Source organism: Solanum tuberosum, unplaced genomic scaffold (genome assembly GCF_000226075.1).
Source record: "Solanum tuberosum cultivar DM 1-3 516 R44 unplaced genomic scaffold, SolTub_3.0 scf00152, whole genome shotgun sequence".
Taxonomy (NCBI): Eukaryota; Viridiplantae; Streptophyta; class Magnoliopsida; order Solanales; family Solanaceae; genus Solanum; species Solanum tuberosum.
In genome coordinates this window covers 564600-581001 of record NW_006239078.1, presented here as the reverse complement: position 1 = coordinate 581001, position 16402 = coordinate 564600, and the positions used below count along the sequence as shown (strand labels likewise).

General features: G+C 32.6%; 2 protein-coding genes across 2 annotated transcripts in view; both read left to right on the top strand.

Moving 5' to 3' along the window:
• Positions 1-1368: 1368 nt before the first annotated feature.
• LOC102585508 (bifunctional riboflavin biosynthesis protein RIBA 1, chloroplastic-like) lies at positions 1369-9162 on the top strand (the record flags this gene model as incomplete). The annotated part of the gene is made up of 8 exons (XM_015311250.1): positions 1369-1467; positions 2794-2858; positions 3725-4106; positions 4219-4440; positions 5717-6039; positions 7201-7330; positions 7619-7915; positions 8563-9162. Coding segments are annotated over 8 exons (1782 nt in total), but the record flags the coding sequence as incomplete, so codon positions are not given.
• Positions 9163-14534: 5372 nt separating this feature from the next.
• Positions 14535-16402, top strand: part of LOC102585171 (putative uncharacterized protein At4g01020, chloroplastic) — a 7674-nt gene continuing 5806 nt past the window's right edge. Inside the window, exon 1 of the mRNA XM_006353135.2 lies at positions 14535-15412. Coding sequence (XP_006353197.1) covers positions 14636-15412 — 777 coding nt within the window. The 5' untranslated portion in view covers positions 14535-14635. The remainder of the gene's footprint in view (positions 15413-16402) is intronic.

The window sequence follows — 16402 nt, the reverse complement described above, 5'->3', positions numbered from 1 at the left end:
ATGATTTGAAATTTCATTTCAAAAGGCAATGATTTTCAAGTCATTTTCAACTAAGGATAAGGTCAAGAGCAATTCACTATGTAAATGGACACCACCACTACTCCTGCTTTATGTCTTATGCTGATGATACATGGGTCGTTTAGTAGCTAGTTTGGATATGAGTTATGTCGATAGTAATTTGTGTATAAGTAATATTATATTTGATTACTTGTTAACAGATAAATTATTCATGTATTAAATTAATAATGGTGTTTGAATTGTAATTTAGAAATTCATCTATCTAATGTCTAATACACATATAAGTTATGAGAGAATTTATGTATTATATTATATGTAAGATATAAAATAAAATAACTAATAGTATATAAATAATTAAATCTTACCTAAAATAATATTTTCTTGATACATACGTAGCTGTAATCAACTGTCAAATGCCCCTAACAATAACATCAAACACAATATGAGTAACTTTTTTGAGGAAAAAGTTATTAAAAATCTAAGTCCAAATTCAGAGTCTCTTTTTGTGCTGCACCCACTGATTATCAAAGAATCTAGTTTTTAGTACAATTATTACAATCCCACTTTTTCTTGATTGCAATTAACCTATATATATAAAATATAAATTATAAATAAAAGAGAGCGATGTGTCATATTTTTATGATTAGTATTAATATCTAATATTTTGTTTAAATAATATAGAGGTTGAATGGTGTTGAAGACAATATTGTGAATGGTAAATAAAGCAAATTTAAAATTTAAAATTTCGAATGTCACGCAACTTCAAACAGTAATATATATATATATATATATATATATAACATAAGTTCTAAGTATAACATATACGTAACTTGAGTTTTAACCATTAGCTGAGATTCATTGTTCATTTGGATGACATGATTAAAATTTGCACATTTTCTTATACATATACATATATAAATATATATTGAATTTCAATCAAAACGTTCGAATATCGTAACATTCGCTCCAGTTTACATAAATTCGCGTGTAGTGGTGGGATAAAACAGGCTAGCCAGCCATCATGGTTGGTGGCTAACCTATGACCATATAATTGGGCGTTGAAAATAGTATTTGAGTTGTAATTTAAAAATTCACATAACTAGTACATATATTCATAATTCAATAATGAATATATCCACATAGTATTATTTTGTGGATAGGTGCAATCGTAACTATCCATATATAACTTTAACCGACTACCAAAGGACCCTAAAATTCCAACATCTTAAAAAAAGCATCCTAATCCAACGGTTCATATTCAAAGTCCTCATGATCCCCAAACAGTGGCCTTTAACAGCTCCATTGAGCATCTTCTCGTAGCTGCTTTTTTTATCCGCAACTACTCTTTAAGCCTTCTTCAATTTCATCAAAGATTTCAACTTTATACTCAAATTGGGTCAGCATAATAATGGCTTCAATTCAAAATTCAATGGTTTTTTCTCATTTGAGGTGAGTTTTCTTGAGCACCCTTTTCTTTTTATTGCTTGAAAATAGCAAAGATCACTAGAAATTTGGTTAATTTTTGCCATTTTCTTTGACCCCATTTCATTTTAGTTCCAAAAATCTTGTAAAGTTTGTTCCTTTTTAGGTTGTGTGTAGTGGATTCTAGGAGCATCTTAGACCTAGATATTGTAAGTGTTTTCTTTTTTTTTGTTTGTGTGTGTGTGTGTGAATTTGCTTGCTTTGGATAGTGTGCTTTTGTAGAAAATTGTGATTAAAAAAGTTGGAATCTTTTGGGGTGTGAGTTTAAGATTTAGGGAAATACTTCTTCCGTCCCAGTTTAAGTGTCACTTAGCTCTTTTCACGCCCATTAAGAAAAACAAAGTTTAGTGTAGTGCTTATGTAGAAAATTATGATTAAATAAGTTGGAATCTTTTGGGGTGTGAGTGCAAGATTAGCGAAATACTCCCTCCGTCCCATTTTAAGTGTCACTTTAGCTCTTTTCACGCTCATTAAAAAAACAATCTTTAGTGTAGTGCTTATGTAGAAAATTGTCATTTAAAAAAGTTGGAGTCTTTTGGGGTGTGAGTACAAGATTAGCGAAATACTCCCTCCGTCCCATTTTAAGTTTCACTTTAGCTCTTTTCACGTCCATTAAGAAAAACAATGTCTAATGTAGTGCTTATGTAGAAAATTGTGATTAAAAAAGTTGGAATCTTTTGGGGTGTGAGTACAAGATTAGCGAAATACTCCCTCCGTCCCATTTTAAGTGTCACTTTAGCTCTTTTCACGCTCATTAAGAAAAACAATGTTCAGTGTAGTGCTTATGTAGAAAATTGTGATTAAAAAAGTTGGAGTCTTTTGGGGTGTGAGTACAAGATTGGCGACATACTCCCTCCGTCCCATTTTAAGTGTCACTTTAGCTCTTTTCATGCCCATTAAGAAAAACAATGTTTAGTATAGTGCTTATACAGAAAATTGTGATTAAAAAAGTTGGAGTCTTTTGGGGTGTGAGTATAAGATTAGCGAAATACTCCCTCCGTCTCATTTTAAGTGTCACTTTAGCTCTTTTCACGCCCATTAAGAAAAACAATGTATAGTGTAGTGTGAAAAGGAACTATTCTTTAATGTTAAGGGTATAGTTGGAAATAATTAACTACTTTAGTCTGGAATTCCTAAAGTAACAATTCTTTTGAGCTAAAGCGACAGTTAAAATGGGACGGAGGGAGTACATATTTAGATAGTACTAATACATTCAGTTTAAGAAACCAAGGCAGACAAATTCTGTATGCTATTGAATAAAATAAGATGATAGGATTTATTTGTTTATTGAAGGAGACAGGGTTTGAATGTAATATAGCAGGAATTCCACATTACAGAGAATTTACAGCTATAGTCCTGTAAGTATTCTCTGAGCTGTTGTTGATGCACATTATAAATGAAAATCTTGTTTTTATATTGTTTTGTTAATGTTATCAAAGCAATATTTGTAGATAAGCTTCGAAGGTCTCTTGGGGTTTAAGGGCAAAGTGTAGTTAAAAGCGCCTTAGTGTAGAAAGGCGCAAACGTATAATGTGTGTGTGTGTCTACACATATAAGCTGTCATACTTGAGTATTGCCTTGGATCTTACACTAAAGCGCTGATTAAGCTAAGCAAAGTGCCAATCCCATGTTGTATGGAGCTTCGGGGCTTTAGCGCACATTTGAGAATGTTGGTTTTTGTATGTCTCACTATCTTGAGCTTTCATAAATTAATTTTCTTTTACAATGAAAAAAGAGAACTGTTGGAGCTAAAATATTTAGAAACCCCTGAATGAACATAACTATATCACTGAAGACAAAATTTATCTCATCAGAAATCCCAAACTTGCATTCTGTGAATGATCATTGCAACTTTTAGCTCCAATAGTTTTTCCCGTTACCCTTGTGTGCACCCAAAGGGTAGCGGCTGCGTGTTCTCTCGTCATAATAAAAATTGTTTTTCCCGTTACATTGCGTTATGCGGTGCTTATATGGAAATTATCGTTTGTACTTGATGAATGGAGAAAAGTAATAGTTTCATAAGTTGCTCTGGAATGTGTAGACTTGACTAGTCTATTATGAGCATATATTGGTATGGATTAAGTTACACAAATGGGTGTTTCTTCCTAGAAGTTGAATATTTCAGCTCATATAAAGTCAAGCATTTTACTTCTTTTTCTTGCCATCTTGTCTTCTAATATAAGGCTTCACGCATAATTGTTTTTCATGTTCTCTTTCTTATTAGATCCGACCATGGTCTGTATTTCGTCAATCCAACAACGACAAACTATAAATCAGATTTGTCCTCACTAAGTTTTGCTAGAAAGTTTCCCTTCAGCTTCAAAAGTGGTAAAGGAATACTACGGGCTACATTATTATCAGGAGAAGATGATGTCTGGTCTTGTTTTAACAACCAAGGTGCAGAAAAAGGTTCTTTTGTTAATAATGGAGTAAAAAAAACTACAATTCATCAACAACCTGATGAAATAGCTTTTGGAACACCTGCTGCCGTAATAACTCCAAACAGAAGTGGGTTTCTCTCTGGTGTTGATGAATTTGACTTGGATCATGCCGTTGAAGGATTCTCTTCTATTCCGGAGGCTATTGAGGACATTCGTCAGGGCAAGGTTTGTTTTCTCCTAAGATGTGGGCTTTTTTTGTTATGTACATTTTCTAAGTTTCATACAAGTCGAAACTTGTACTTTCATTTCCCTTAGTAATTTGGAAAAAGACTTGCAGATGGTAATTGTTGTAGATGATGAAGACCGAGAAAACGAGGGTGATTTAATAATGGCAGCACAATTGGTGACACCTGAAGCAATGGCCTTCATTGTAAAACATGGTACTGGAATTGTGTGCATAAGTATGAAAGGTGAAGATCTAGATAGGCTTCAACTTCCACTAATGGTGCCGCCAAAGGAAAATGAGGAGAAACTCTCTACTGCTTTCACTGTTTCTGTGGTATGTCCGCTACTTTTTCTTTATACTTCTAGACTATGTCGCTCGAACTCTTCAGAAACGTAACAGTGCGTGTCTAATCCTCCAAAAGTAGTGCATTTTTGGACGATCCGTCAAGGGTATGGCAACAATTTTGGAGAGTCCGAGCAACTTAGCTTATAGAAGCTGCTATTCGACTTGAGAAAAAAAAGATTACTGTATATCATGATTAGATTCCTCAAGACAGATCTTTTAAATAGAATAAGATGCGGATTGTGTGAGGGTGATGTTCATTGGGATCTACGGTTGCCCTTGAGCTGGTCCAAAAACAATGCTCGTCATATATCCATATTGGATACATAATAGAGAAAATCATCGATAGGTTTTGTTGAGTATATTTGTGATCCGAACTGCCTTTTCTATGCAAGAGGATTGATTGATCTCAGAAGTGAATATCTATCTGAAAGGGATTACTTTGAGACACACATACATCAAGAAACATACCCAGTATAATCCAACAAGGTGGGGTCTGAGGAGGGTAGAGTGTACTCAGACCTTACTCCTACCTTGTGAGGGTAGAGAGGCAGTTTCAGATAGACCCTTGGCTCAAGGAGAGAAGAAAAAGAAGCAGTAATAACAAACAGTAACAACAACAGGATAATAAGATAAACGAAGTGAAAGAAACAATCAGGTCATTCTAGCGATCAAAGAATAAGCAAACATAAAAAGAATACTAATACTCCTGATACAGTAAGGATATACACTAGGCAACCTACTGACCCTCTACCCTGATACTCGTTTCCACACCCTCCTATCAAGGAGAAACACACATACATCATATTCATTTTATTGGCTTGCTGGGACAAAACCTAGGGGATCTCCTATTTACTTCCATATTTGTTACAACTCTCTTTTAATGTTTGCTTAAGTGCCCAATGCCAACACTCATCTGAGCGAAGTTTTGTGCACTAAACTTTTCTTCAATATGTCAAATAGGTATGAAACTTGATCAGGGGCTCACAGTTTGTGCATAAGCATTTTAAGAGATTTTCTCAATCTATTGTTCATAGTCCTTGAAATAATGACCGAGAGCAGTTGTTTTCCAATCATATTACTTCGCTTTTGAGGCGTGAAAAAACTTTTGTTGACTTGTCATGACTGCAATTTGTAATTTGGTTGGAATTGCTCTGTGTTCAGACGTCAAAAGCATATACTATTAGGGCATGTTGCTCTGACAGTTATTTAGTGCCCACAACTCAAATATTCTCAGCCATTGACACCAATTAGTTGGATCTGATAGGATGCAAAATATGGTACCACAACAGGTGTATCTGCACATGATAGGGCAAAAACAGTTTTGGCTCTAGCATCTGCTGATTCAAAACCCGAGGATTTCAACCGACCTGGACACATTTTCCCACTCAAGTATAGAGAAGGAGGGGTGCTAAAAAGAGCTGGCCATACTGAAGCTTCTGTTGATCTTGCTGTATTGGCTGGGCTGGACCCTGTTGCTGTTCTTTGTGAAATTGTGGATGATGATGGTTCCATGGCCAGGTTGCCGAGGCTTCGTCAATTTGCTGAGGCTGAGAACTTAAAGATTGTATCCATTGCCGATTTAATCAGGTAACGACTTGGATAAATGTGTAATAACATTAACAGCTTTCAGCCTTTCACAATTCTAACACTAATAATCCTGCGCTTGTTAAAAAATAAAAAAAGCTAATAATCCTGTATTATATCCTTCTGACATGTCAAAGAAGAAATTGACGAATTTCCCAAGATGCTGCTGATTTAGAGAAATGGATGCATTTCAAAAAAGTTAATTCAAATGAGATTGTACTCATGAAGGCAACCTAAAAACCTTATGATTAATTTTCTGGTTATTAACATATCTGCTTGTTCAAGCAACCTCCAACCCTCAAAGAAAATGTGAAAAGAAAACCTCTGTCAAGGAAGAATTGACGCAATTCAAAGCACAAGGGTCAACCAGTCTGATTTTCAAAGTTAATTCTGGACATCGATTGATTCCCAAAAATAACTTCATACACTCAGAAACTGCACAAGGAGAATATTCAGGGATTTCGCTTTTAAAAAGTTATTTAAAAACTTGTTAAGAAAATCGTACTTTAGGAAAAAGTGGTATCTATCCTAGTAGTGATCGTCTTATAGTTGTAGATTTGACTGAAGGTACTGTCTTATAAAATGGGACTAAAGGGAGTACCTATTATTGCAAGTTGAAATCCCTTTAGCAAGATAGAAAATGGATAACTCTCACTTGCTCCTTTAGTATGAAAGACATTGTTTTCCTTATTGCTTTGTGTTTGGTTATGCCAATTCTTTAATACTAGGAAGATTCCGAGTGGATGAGAATTGATCTATTTGTCATTTCCTTTTGCAGAATAAAATAAAATAAAATGTGTCATTCTAATGTCAGGATTGGCTTATCCTCAATTGCATGATTCTGAATCTGACTTATATTATGAGTTGACAATATTCATTCAGCATAGACGTCAACATGAGCAAGGAGAAACACGGTTGAAAGGGCAATATGATGATTTCTGAGTTAGGCAAATCGAATAGGCTTTATAGGTCATGCATAAACTGGACAAGTCTAAACCTTTCCAGTTTCCTGAAGTATAGTTGTTCTTAAGATAACAAGACTAACCACTTGTTCATGAATATCTACTTTCATAGAGTACTTTGTAAAGCGAAGTAGTACTTATTTGTGTCCCGATTAGTCTTGCGTCAAATGAGAAGAAGTATGACTTCTGTATCCTTTGGCAGGTATAGAAGGAAAAGAGAGAAACTGGTAGATCTCGCTGCTGCTGCACCTATACCAACAACTTGGGGACCTTTTAAAGCCTATTGTTTTAAGTCTGTTTTGGATGGAATTGAACATATTGCCATGGTCAAAGTAAGCAAAGTTGTGATTAGAGGGCTGAATAAACTTGCTTCTTTCATATTCTATGTGGATATCTCTCTCTTTAGATGATGGCTACCCTTAACTCAAAAAAAAAAAATCTCTCTTTAGATGATCTTGTAGTTCTGACCATAATCACTAACTTTTTCTATAATTCCGTCTACTCCATTTCTTTAACTAATCTTGAAAAAAATTGTTATACTGTGAATACATGATTTGTTTAAATAGGGAGTATCCTTCTGATTATTCTTTGACAATCATGACAAGGTTCAATTTTAATAGGGTGATATCGGAGATGGGAAAGATGTTCTTGTCAGAGTGCACTCGGAATGTCTCACCGGTGACATATTTGGGTCAGCCCGATGTGACTGTGGTAAGCAGTTAGCGCTTGCAATGAACCAAATTGAACAAGCTGGAAGGGGTGTGTTAGTATATCTCCGTGGGCATGAAGGAAGGGGAATAGGTTTGGGACATAAACTTCGTGCTTACATCCTGCAAGATGATGGGCGTGATACGGTTGAAGCTAATGAAGAGCTGGGATTACCTGTTGATTCACGCGAGTATGGTATTGGCGCACAGGTATTGTCTGCAAAGAAAGTTATCATTTTTCTTGATTATAAAACTAAATTTTAACATCTTTATCGGTCCTCCTTGATCTTACTGTTTCTTTTACAAGGTTGATCATATATTTGCTTTTGTTATTTGTTACCATCTGTTATTTATTATGTATAAGTTATCGCACTATTTTGTTGATGTTGTTGTTCCTTGCATGTATGCTTGACACTGCTTTTCTATTAGTTATCATGTTTTCTTCACTGCCGTTTTATCTTTTCATTACTACTTTGATTTTTTACTTGAGCCGAGGGTCTTTCATAAGCAGCCTCTTTGACTTCACTTTGTGGGATTTCACTTGGTATGTTATTGTTGATCATATATATATATACAGAGAGTGTGAGGGAGAAATGCAATTGCCAGTATAGTCCTTTATATATCTATAGTAAATTTGTCGATTGGATCCCTGAGTTAGTAGTTTGTACATATTTTGTTCCTTCAACTTTAAATCATTCTGAAAAATGTTGGCTAGTAGTGAAACATTTGCGATTTTCTTGAGTTACATGCTAATGGCAGCTTCCCTTTACCTTCACACGGACATTTCTTCTCGTTTTCTGTTTATGTTTTTCTATTAACTTCAATGATTGAACATTAACCTGTTGATTGGATTTCAGATACTACGAGATTTGGGTGTTCGTACAATGAAACTGATGACAAACAACCCCGCGAAGTATGTTGGGCTCAAAGGATATGGTCTGGCAATTTCAGGTAGAGTTCCCCTGTTGGCTCCTATAACTAGAGAAAATAAGAGGTACTTAGAGACCAAACGCGTGAAATTGGGGCACATATATGACTCCAACGACGATGCCAATGGCCACGTTAATAGTTCTGAAGTTGATAGAACGAGCCACGATGAACTACATGACAACGCTGACTGAAAATCGTTTAACCAACTGCAGTGAAAAAACTGATTCGAGCATTTTCTGGTAGCCTGTTCCAAACATTTGTTTAGCTCTGTTGGTTAAATGTACTTTTTTTCTTCTTCTTTTGCTCATGTAGAAGAGTTCAAAGGGGAAGTGATTACAAAAGTTTTGAAGAAACATTTGTGTTGTAGGTGAAGTTGATCTCAACTTGTTTGGGATTGAGACGTAGTTAATGGAATAAAACTCTTTACACGTAATGAAAAGAGGTATCGAATTGAATAGCAACCGCTCTGTAAAATTTATTTTTAAGTTTTGATGACACATTTTTATCACACAAGACATTGGATGTGAGACTCTATTGTGGTGGTGATTGTATCGTTGGTAGTTCTTGTGATTGAGTTTTTTGTTACTGGCATCGACACTTTGTCAGTACGGGCTCGATTCCTCGTCTAGTAATTCTCTCCCCCTATTAACTCACATGTTACAAGTACACGAATCATTAAGTTAAGACTACAAGATTCAAAAATCTTGGTGATTGTATCGTTGGTAGTTCTTGTGATTGAGTTTTCCATTGTTGGTGTCGACACCTCATAAACTTGGTTGACTATCTGAATTTTCACCATGTTGGTGACCGGTGAGGGCTCGACTCCCCATCTCGTAATCCTTTCACTTTACCTCCAAGTACACAAACCTTTAAATTAAGACTACAAGACCCAGAAATCTATTAATTTTTTTTTTTTATATATATATTTCATGATCTATCAAATAATTAAGACACTTAAATTGGGAAAAAAGAGTATTAAAAAACTAATTAAATTAATTAGTCATTGAAAAGTACTTTTATTGGTTTATCATACTTATTTAAAGACTCAAGTTAAACATATTTAAAGACTTACTTAGTCAGTTGATTGATAATTTTTTTGGTCAATGAAATCTTTGTTATATTAATTTTACAGAATATTAATTCCGCGGATGTTATTTTTCTTAGAAAAAGACACGTGGTTTCTTATTCGCACCATTCATACTTTAAATTCGACATAATAATAAGTAATATATTATGTGATATTATCTTATTGAGCACGAAATTTTAAAAAAAAATTATGATCTAAACTATGTCGTAGCATTGTGATTATAAAGTATTTTTAATATAAGAATATATTTTTTTAAAAAAAGAAAAGTATGTCAGGATACCCTACCTTTTAATGATTAATTACTTGAATTATTATGGGATTATTCACCTATAATTTTTTTTGTACGGCATATGGTATTTAATTTTAAAAATATTCTAACTTTAGTCACTTATCCGAATATTTTAAACTCACACCACAAATTCATTTTTGCAAAAAAAATTCCCATAATTCTACTAAGCTATTAGAAGACATCTAACGTCTATACAATTTTCGATAGTATTTAACTTTTTTTTTTATTAGATTAAATCGTGATTTAAAATATCGATAAATTATAAATATAAAAATACTGTAATACAATAATATTAAAGAATTATTTCAAAGAGATGGTACACAAAGTATTCTGCATTTTAGAAAAGGATCGCATCTCAAATGCTATAAACAATCTATTCTAAATATTAATTAACTATTTTTAGAATTCGAGCTTATAATTTATAAATCACATAAAAATATATTTATCGATATTTTAAAATCAAGAAAGATAGATACTTTTAATTAAAAGTAAACATATACTTATTGTTGTTCAAAGCTTCCATTTAACTATTCCAAAAAGTGATAAAGCAAAAAAAAAAGTCCGAAATTGTTGGTAAAAAAGAAAAATTCCAATTACTTTAAAATATTAAATCCTTATCTTGAGTAACAGGACCAGCATTTATTTATTTTAAATATATTTTTTAGAATGAAGATGAATTATCACACCATTTCGGCATAAATACATAAACATGACTCTTAACTTGGCTTCAATGGATAACTATGCCCTCCAACTTTGAGTGTGCACAAGTAAGCCCTTAAACTTGTATAAAATTGAACAAGTAGACACACATGTCCTACATGACATAATACATGTAAGATGCCACGTAGGACACAAAAGTTCCATGTAAGGTGCCATGTAGGACGGATGTGTTTATTTGTTCAACTTTATAAAAGTTTAAGTATCTACTTGTGCACAACTAAAGTTAAAAGTCATAGTTGTCAACTGACGTCAAATTAAGGATCATGTTTATATATTATGTCTTGCCTTTGTTACTTTATGTCATATATCATATTAGTACAAAATATAGTATAAAGATAGTCAGGAAAGTGATGTAATAAATAATATAAGGACAATTTATTTTTGTATCTTTCTTGAAAAAATAGTTTAAAATGTTTGGTAAAAATGTCCTTCATTTACAATATATTTATACTGGCAAATGATGTAATGCAGTGAATAAAATTATTTTTTCTTTAATCAGAAGTTTTGAGTTGAGCTTTGGATATTAAAAAAATTCTTGATAGAAAATATTTTTTCTAAATGAAGCCCTACAGGGCGTGAATCTAGAGTAATCGGACTTCAATACAGATATCGAACAACGAATAGTAAAAAATAAATAATGAATAACATACTTTTTACCCACTACCAAATGCTTACCAACTGCCAAACTTGCAGCTACTAGTTAGTTGAATAATAATCATCATTTAATTCTAAGACCAAATATATTTATTTTATTTCTAGAGGTGTGAAACATGTTTTTTCAATTACCTTATGTGTATGTGATGTTCGTAATGGAGGATAAGTCTATCGAGAAGGTGTACATGAGTTTTATATTGAAATGATAAATTAATTATTGAGGTATATACTTAAGTTTTAAGCGAATAATATCTTAATAGTTGAACCAGAGTCATTATAATGTCGCCCCTTATTCCATGTACTATCCTCTTCAAAATTACTCTTTAAGTAATTGATTATCATCTCTAGAAAAAAATCATTTTCGTGGAATTATATGATAATACGCTTTTAAGTAGCGTATAGAAAATCTCGAAATACGAATGCACAAAAAAGGAGAAACACTTTCAACTAACATAAAACTTGATCTCCAAGCAATTCCTTTTAGAATTTTTAATAAACTTTTTGTTTCTTAACTTCTACATTACAAAAATATCTTCAATGATGAATAATTAAGACCTTTTCAATTCAACCCCGATTATTAACGATCATGAAACACGATTATATCATGTATGTCGACATATCTCGATATGTAAATTCATAATAACGATTTTCAAATATATTTATCGATTGATCAATATTTCTATGAGAGACAAAATAAACTTAATGTATACATTTTTTCTTTTAAAAGTGGAAAATGAAAATAATTCTTTTAATTTGTGTCACACCTTATCAAAAGATCTCTTAATATCCTTACATGTCAAATCTTTAAAATACGAATATCAAGTAATATTATAAGATTTTACAAGTGTTTTTTTTTTCTAATATAAATTTTACGGGTCAAGTCTTAGATCATGATTTAGAATATCAAGTTATACTTTTTTTTTAGAGAAATTGAAATTCGATGATTTCATATCACATGTCTAAATGTAAGCTTGATTTTCTAATTATGACCGTTAATTACTTACTTGTATTATCCACACACATGTAATTAACATGCTTAACACTTATTCGATGTATTTCATAATAACTATAAGATGATCACTTCAATTTTAATGCATAATAATGATTCTAAATATCTTTATCAATTTTCAATGTTTATGTTAATATTATTAGTTCATTAAATCTTTTCAATAGATTGCTTTGTATTATCAATAAATATTGAGATTCGTCTTTCTTGACCCTATAATATCGGTAAAATAGATCACTTAATTGTACTCTTCATAAAAATTGAGATTCGTCGCTCGTGATCCTATAGGCTATAAAATAGATCAATTTATACTATTTATAAAATTGAGATTCGTCGTTGACCCTATAATGACTAAAAAAATAAGCTTATAAAAATCAAGATTCACCATTAACCATATAACGACTATCAAAATAGATCACATTATACTATTCATAAAAATTGAGATTCGTCGGTGTCCCCATAACAACTATAAAATAGATCACTTTATACTACTCATAAAAATTGAGATTCGCGGTTGACCCTATAATGATTGTCGAATCGATCACTTTATATTGTCCATAAAAATTGAGAGCGGACGTTGACCCTCTAATGACTACAAAATAAATCACTTCATACTATCAATAAAAGTCAAGATTCGTCGCCATTGACCCTATAATGACTATAAAACAAATCACTTTCTACTATTCATAAAAATTGCGATTTGTCGTTGATCCTAAAATGATTGCAAAGTCGATCACTCTATACTGTCCATAAAATTTGAGATTGGACGTTGACCCTCTAACGTCTACAAAATAAATCACTTTATACTATCCATAAAAGTAAAGATTCGCTATTGACCCTATACCGACTATAAAATAAATCACTTTATACTATTCATAGAAATCGAGATTCGCCGTTGACCCTATAATGATCGTAAAATTGATCACTATATATTGTCCATAAAAATTGAGATTGGACGTTGACCATATAACAGCTACAAAATAAATCACTTTATACTATCCATAAAAATCAAGATTCGTCGTTGACCCTATAACGACTATAAAATAAATCACTTTATACTATTCATAAAAATCGAGATTCGTCGTGGACCCTATAACGATTATAAAATATACCACTTTATATTATCCATAAAAATTGAAAATTGTCATTAACCGTATAACAACTATAAAATAAATTACTTTATAGTATCCATAAAAAATGAGATATGCCGTTGACCCTATAACAACTATCACAATAGATTAGTTCATACTATTCATATATTTTGAGTGTCGTCATTGACCCCGTAACAACTACACAAGTCGAGATTCATTAATCCTATAACGGCGGTCAAAATAAATCAGTTTATACTATTCTTAAAAATCGATAGTCATCATTGACCATATAACAATTATAAAATAAATCACTTTATACCACCCATAAAAATTGAGATTCATCGTTGACCTTATAACGACTGTCAAAATAGACCATTTTACACTGATCATAAAAATCGAGAGTCATCGTTGACCCTATAATAATTATAGAATAAATCACTTCATACCATCCATAAAAATCGAGATTCGTCGTTGACCCTTTTACAACTGTAATATAGACTACTTTATACTGATCATAAAAATCGAGAGTCGTCGTTGACCCTATAACGTCTATAAAATAAATCACTTTATACCATCCATAAAAATCAAGATTTGTCGTTTCTGACCATATAACAGTTGTAAAATAGTTCAGTTTATACCACCCATAAAAATTGAGATTCACCGTTGACCCTATAACGGTTATAAAATTAACCACTTTATACGATCCATAAAAATTAAGTTCCGCCGTTCCAAACCCTAAAAATGGCTATAAAATAAAGCACTTTATATTATAAATAAAGCTCGAGATTCATCGTTTCCGACCCTGCTTCACCTTAATTGTTTTCTCTAATTCTTTTTCTTGTAAGAAGGGGGGAGAACAAAGGAATTGAGGCTATTTCCTAATCCAAGTAAAACAAGGAGACAAATTAGAACCAAACTATTCAGCTTTCTTTGTTCACTGTTTACCTCTCTGTTTGCTCTGTTTTCTATCTATACATACAATTATATACATATATATACACCCTTTTTCTCGTACTATCCGTCCCTTTCTCTCTCCCCCCCCCCCCCCTCCCCCCCCCGCGCAATACACTCCCACAGAGTTTCGCAGTCTTTTTATCAGTCGTCGGGTCACTCTGTTCATCTCTGCATACTTTGTTTTTCTTCTCTTTTTCCAATGCAAAAACGGGTTTCATGCCCGGTGACCCAATCGGGATATGGGTTTCACCGGAATTCGCCGGAATTTTCGAAACGAAAAATACCCAATTTCACAATCCAACTCCGGGCAACTCCGATGAACTGGAAACTGAACTGGCAACACCTGAACAACTTGATAGCAAAATTACCCTTCACCCCAGAAAACCCATCAGTTGTAGACTCAAATTTTATCGTCGGAACCCTATCGTATGTTGAATGGTATCAAACATTAGAAGTTATGGTGAAGTTATGGGAGTTAAGGTTAAGTGGTGGGCATTGTTGTAATCCAATTTTAAAAGCAAAAGTTGAACTTCCATCTGATAGAGAAGAGTTGAATGAGAGATTAAAAGGGGTTTTCTTGGAGAAATTGAATAGGTTAATCAATGGGGTTTTAGTACAAACATGGCAGAAAAAATTGGGTTTTGTGATTGATGAGATTGAGAAAATTTCTATGTTGTTGAAGAAACCTAACAGGGTTGGTGTTTACCAGGAGCTGTGGAAGAAGAAAAAGGGTATTGAAGGTGAAAGAGATTTGATATCATTAAGGATTGATGAATTCAAGAATGGGATTAAATGTATCATTGATTATTTGGAGGATTCGAAGAATTATGAGGATTTTAAGGTGTTTGATTTTGGTGAAGTGATTGATTGGAATAGAATTCATTTTATCATGATGAGAGAATGTAGAAGGCTTGATGATGGATTACCAATTTATGGTTTTAGGCAGCAGATTCTGCAACAAATTCTTTCTCAACAGGTATAGTTTACAATCACTTACCAATTTAATTTGATCTTATATTAACTGATAATAACTAGCTTACAAATAAATGTTGAGATCATAAAAAATTATTTCAGATATCAAGTTCCAAAATGATTTAACTTCAAAAGGGTAAATTTTTATGTTTCGAGTTTCAACTTCAAAATCTACGGAACCCTTGAGTCAAGGTTTTTGCTTTGGTAAAAGGATAACAAGCTTACTATAGAATATCAAAAAATTTGTTTTAAATATCAAGTTCCAAAAATTACAACTTCAAAATCGATGGCCAAGCGGGAGCTAGTATTAGCAAATCTTGTGATTCTTTTTACTTGTAATAGATTAATGAGCTTAAATATTTTTTGTGCAAGTAGTTGCAATACATTTTGCTAATAATCCCGTATGCATTATAAGTATTACAGTTACAATTATACTGATTTCCCCCCTTATGGATAGACATATACCAATTGAAATTACAGCTATTTTCACTTGTCCAGAAAAAGTTTGCAGTTAATTTTTAAAAAAAAATTCACTTGAACATTTTTTTAAAATCTTGTACTGATAAAAAGACTTGTCTTTTTCGCCATGAATCCTCGTAACCACGGAAGCAACTTTAACTTTGAGTCGAGGCTTTTACCCGCTTCTTCGTAAAAGGGTAACAAGCTTAAATATTAGCATTTACTTGTAAAAAGATGGATAAGTAAGCTTAAATATTTTTTCTTCAAGTCTTTGCAATACAATTTGCTAATACTCACGTACATTTTATTAGTAGTACTGGTATAGTAACAATTATACTGTTTTTTTTCTTCTATATAGATATATACCAATTGAAATCGCCGCTATTATCACTTATCTTGCAGCTTCTGTTGATTTTTGTAAAAGCTTTACTTGAACATTTGGTGAAGGAGTTTTAAATTGCTTTTACTGATTAAGAGGAGCTAAAACTTGTGCTTAGATGATTTTATCTTGTTGTTTGCAGGTGCTAGAAGAATC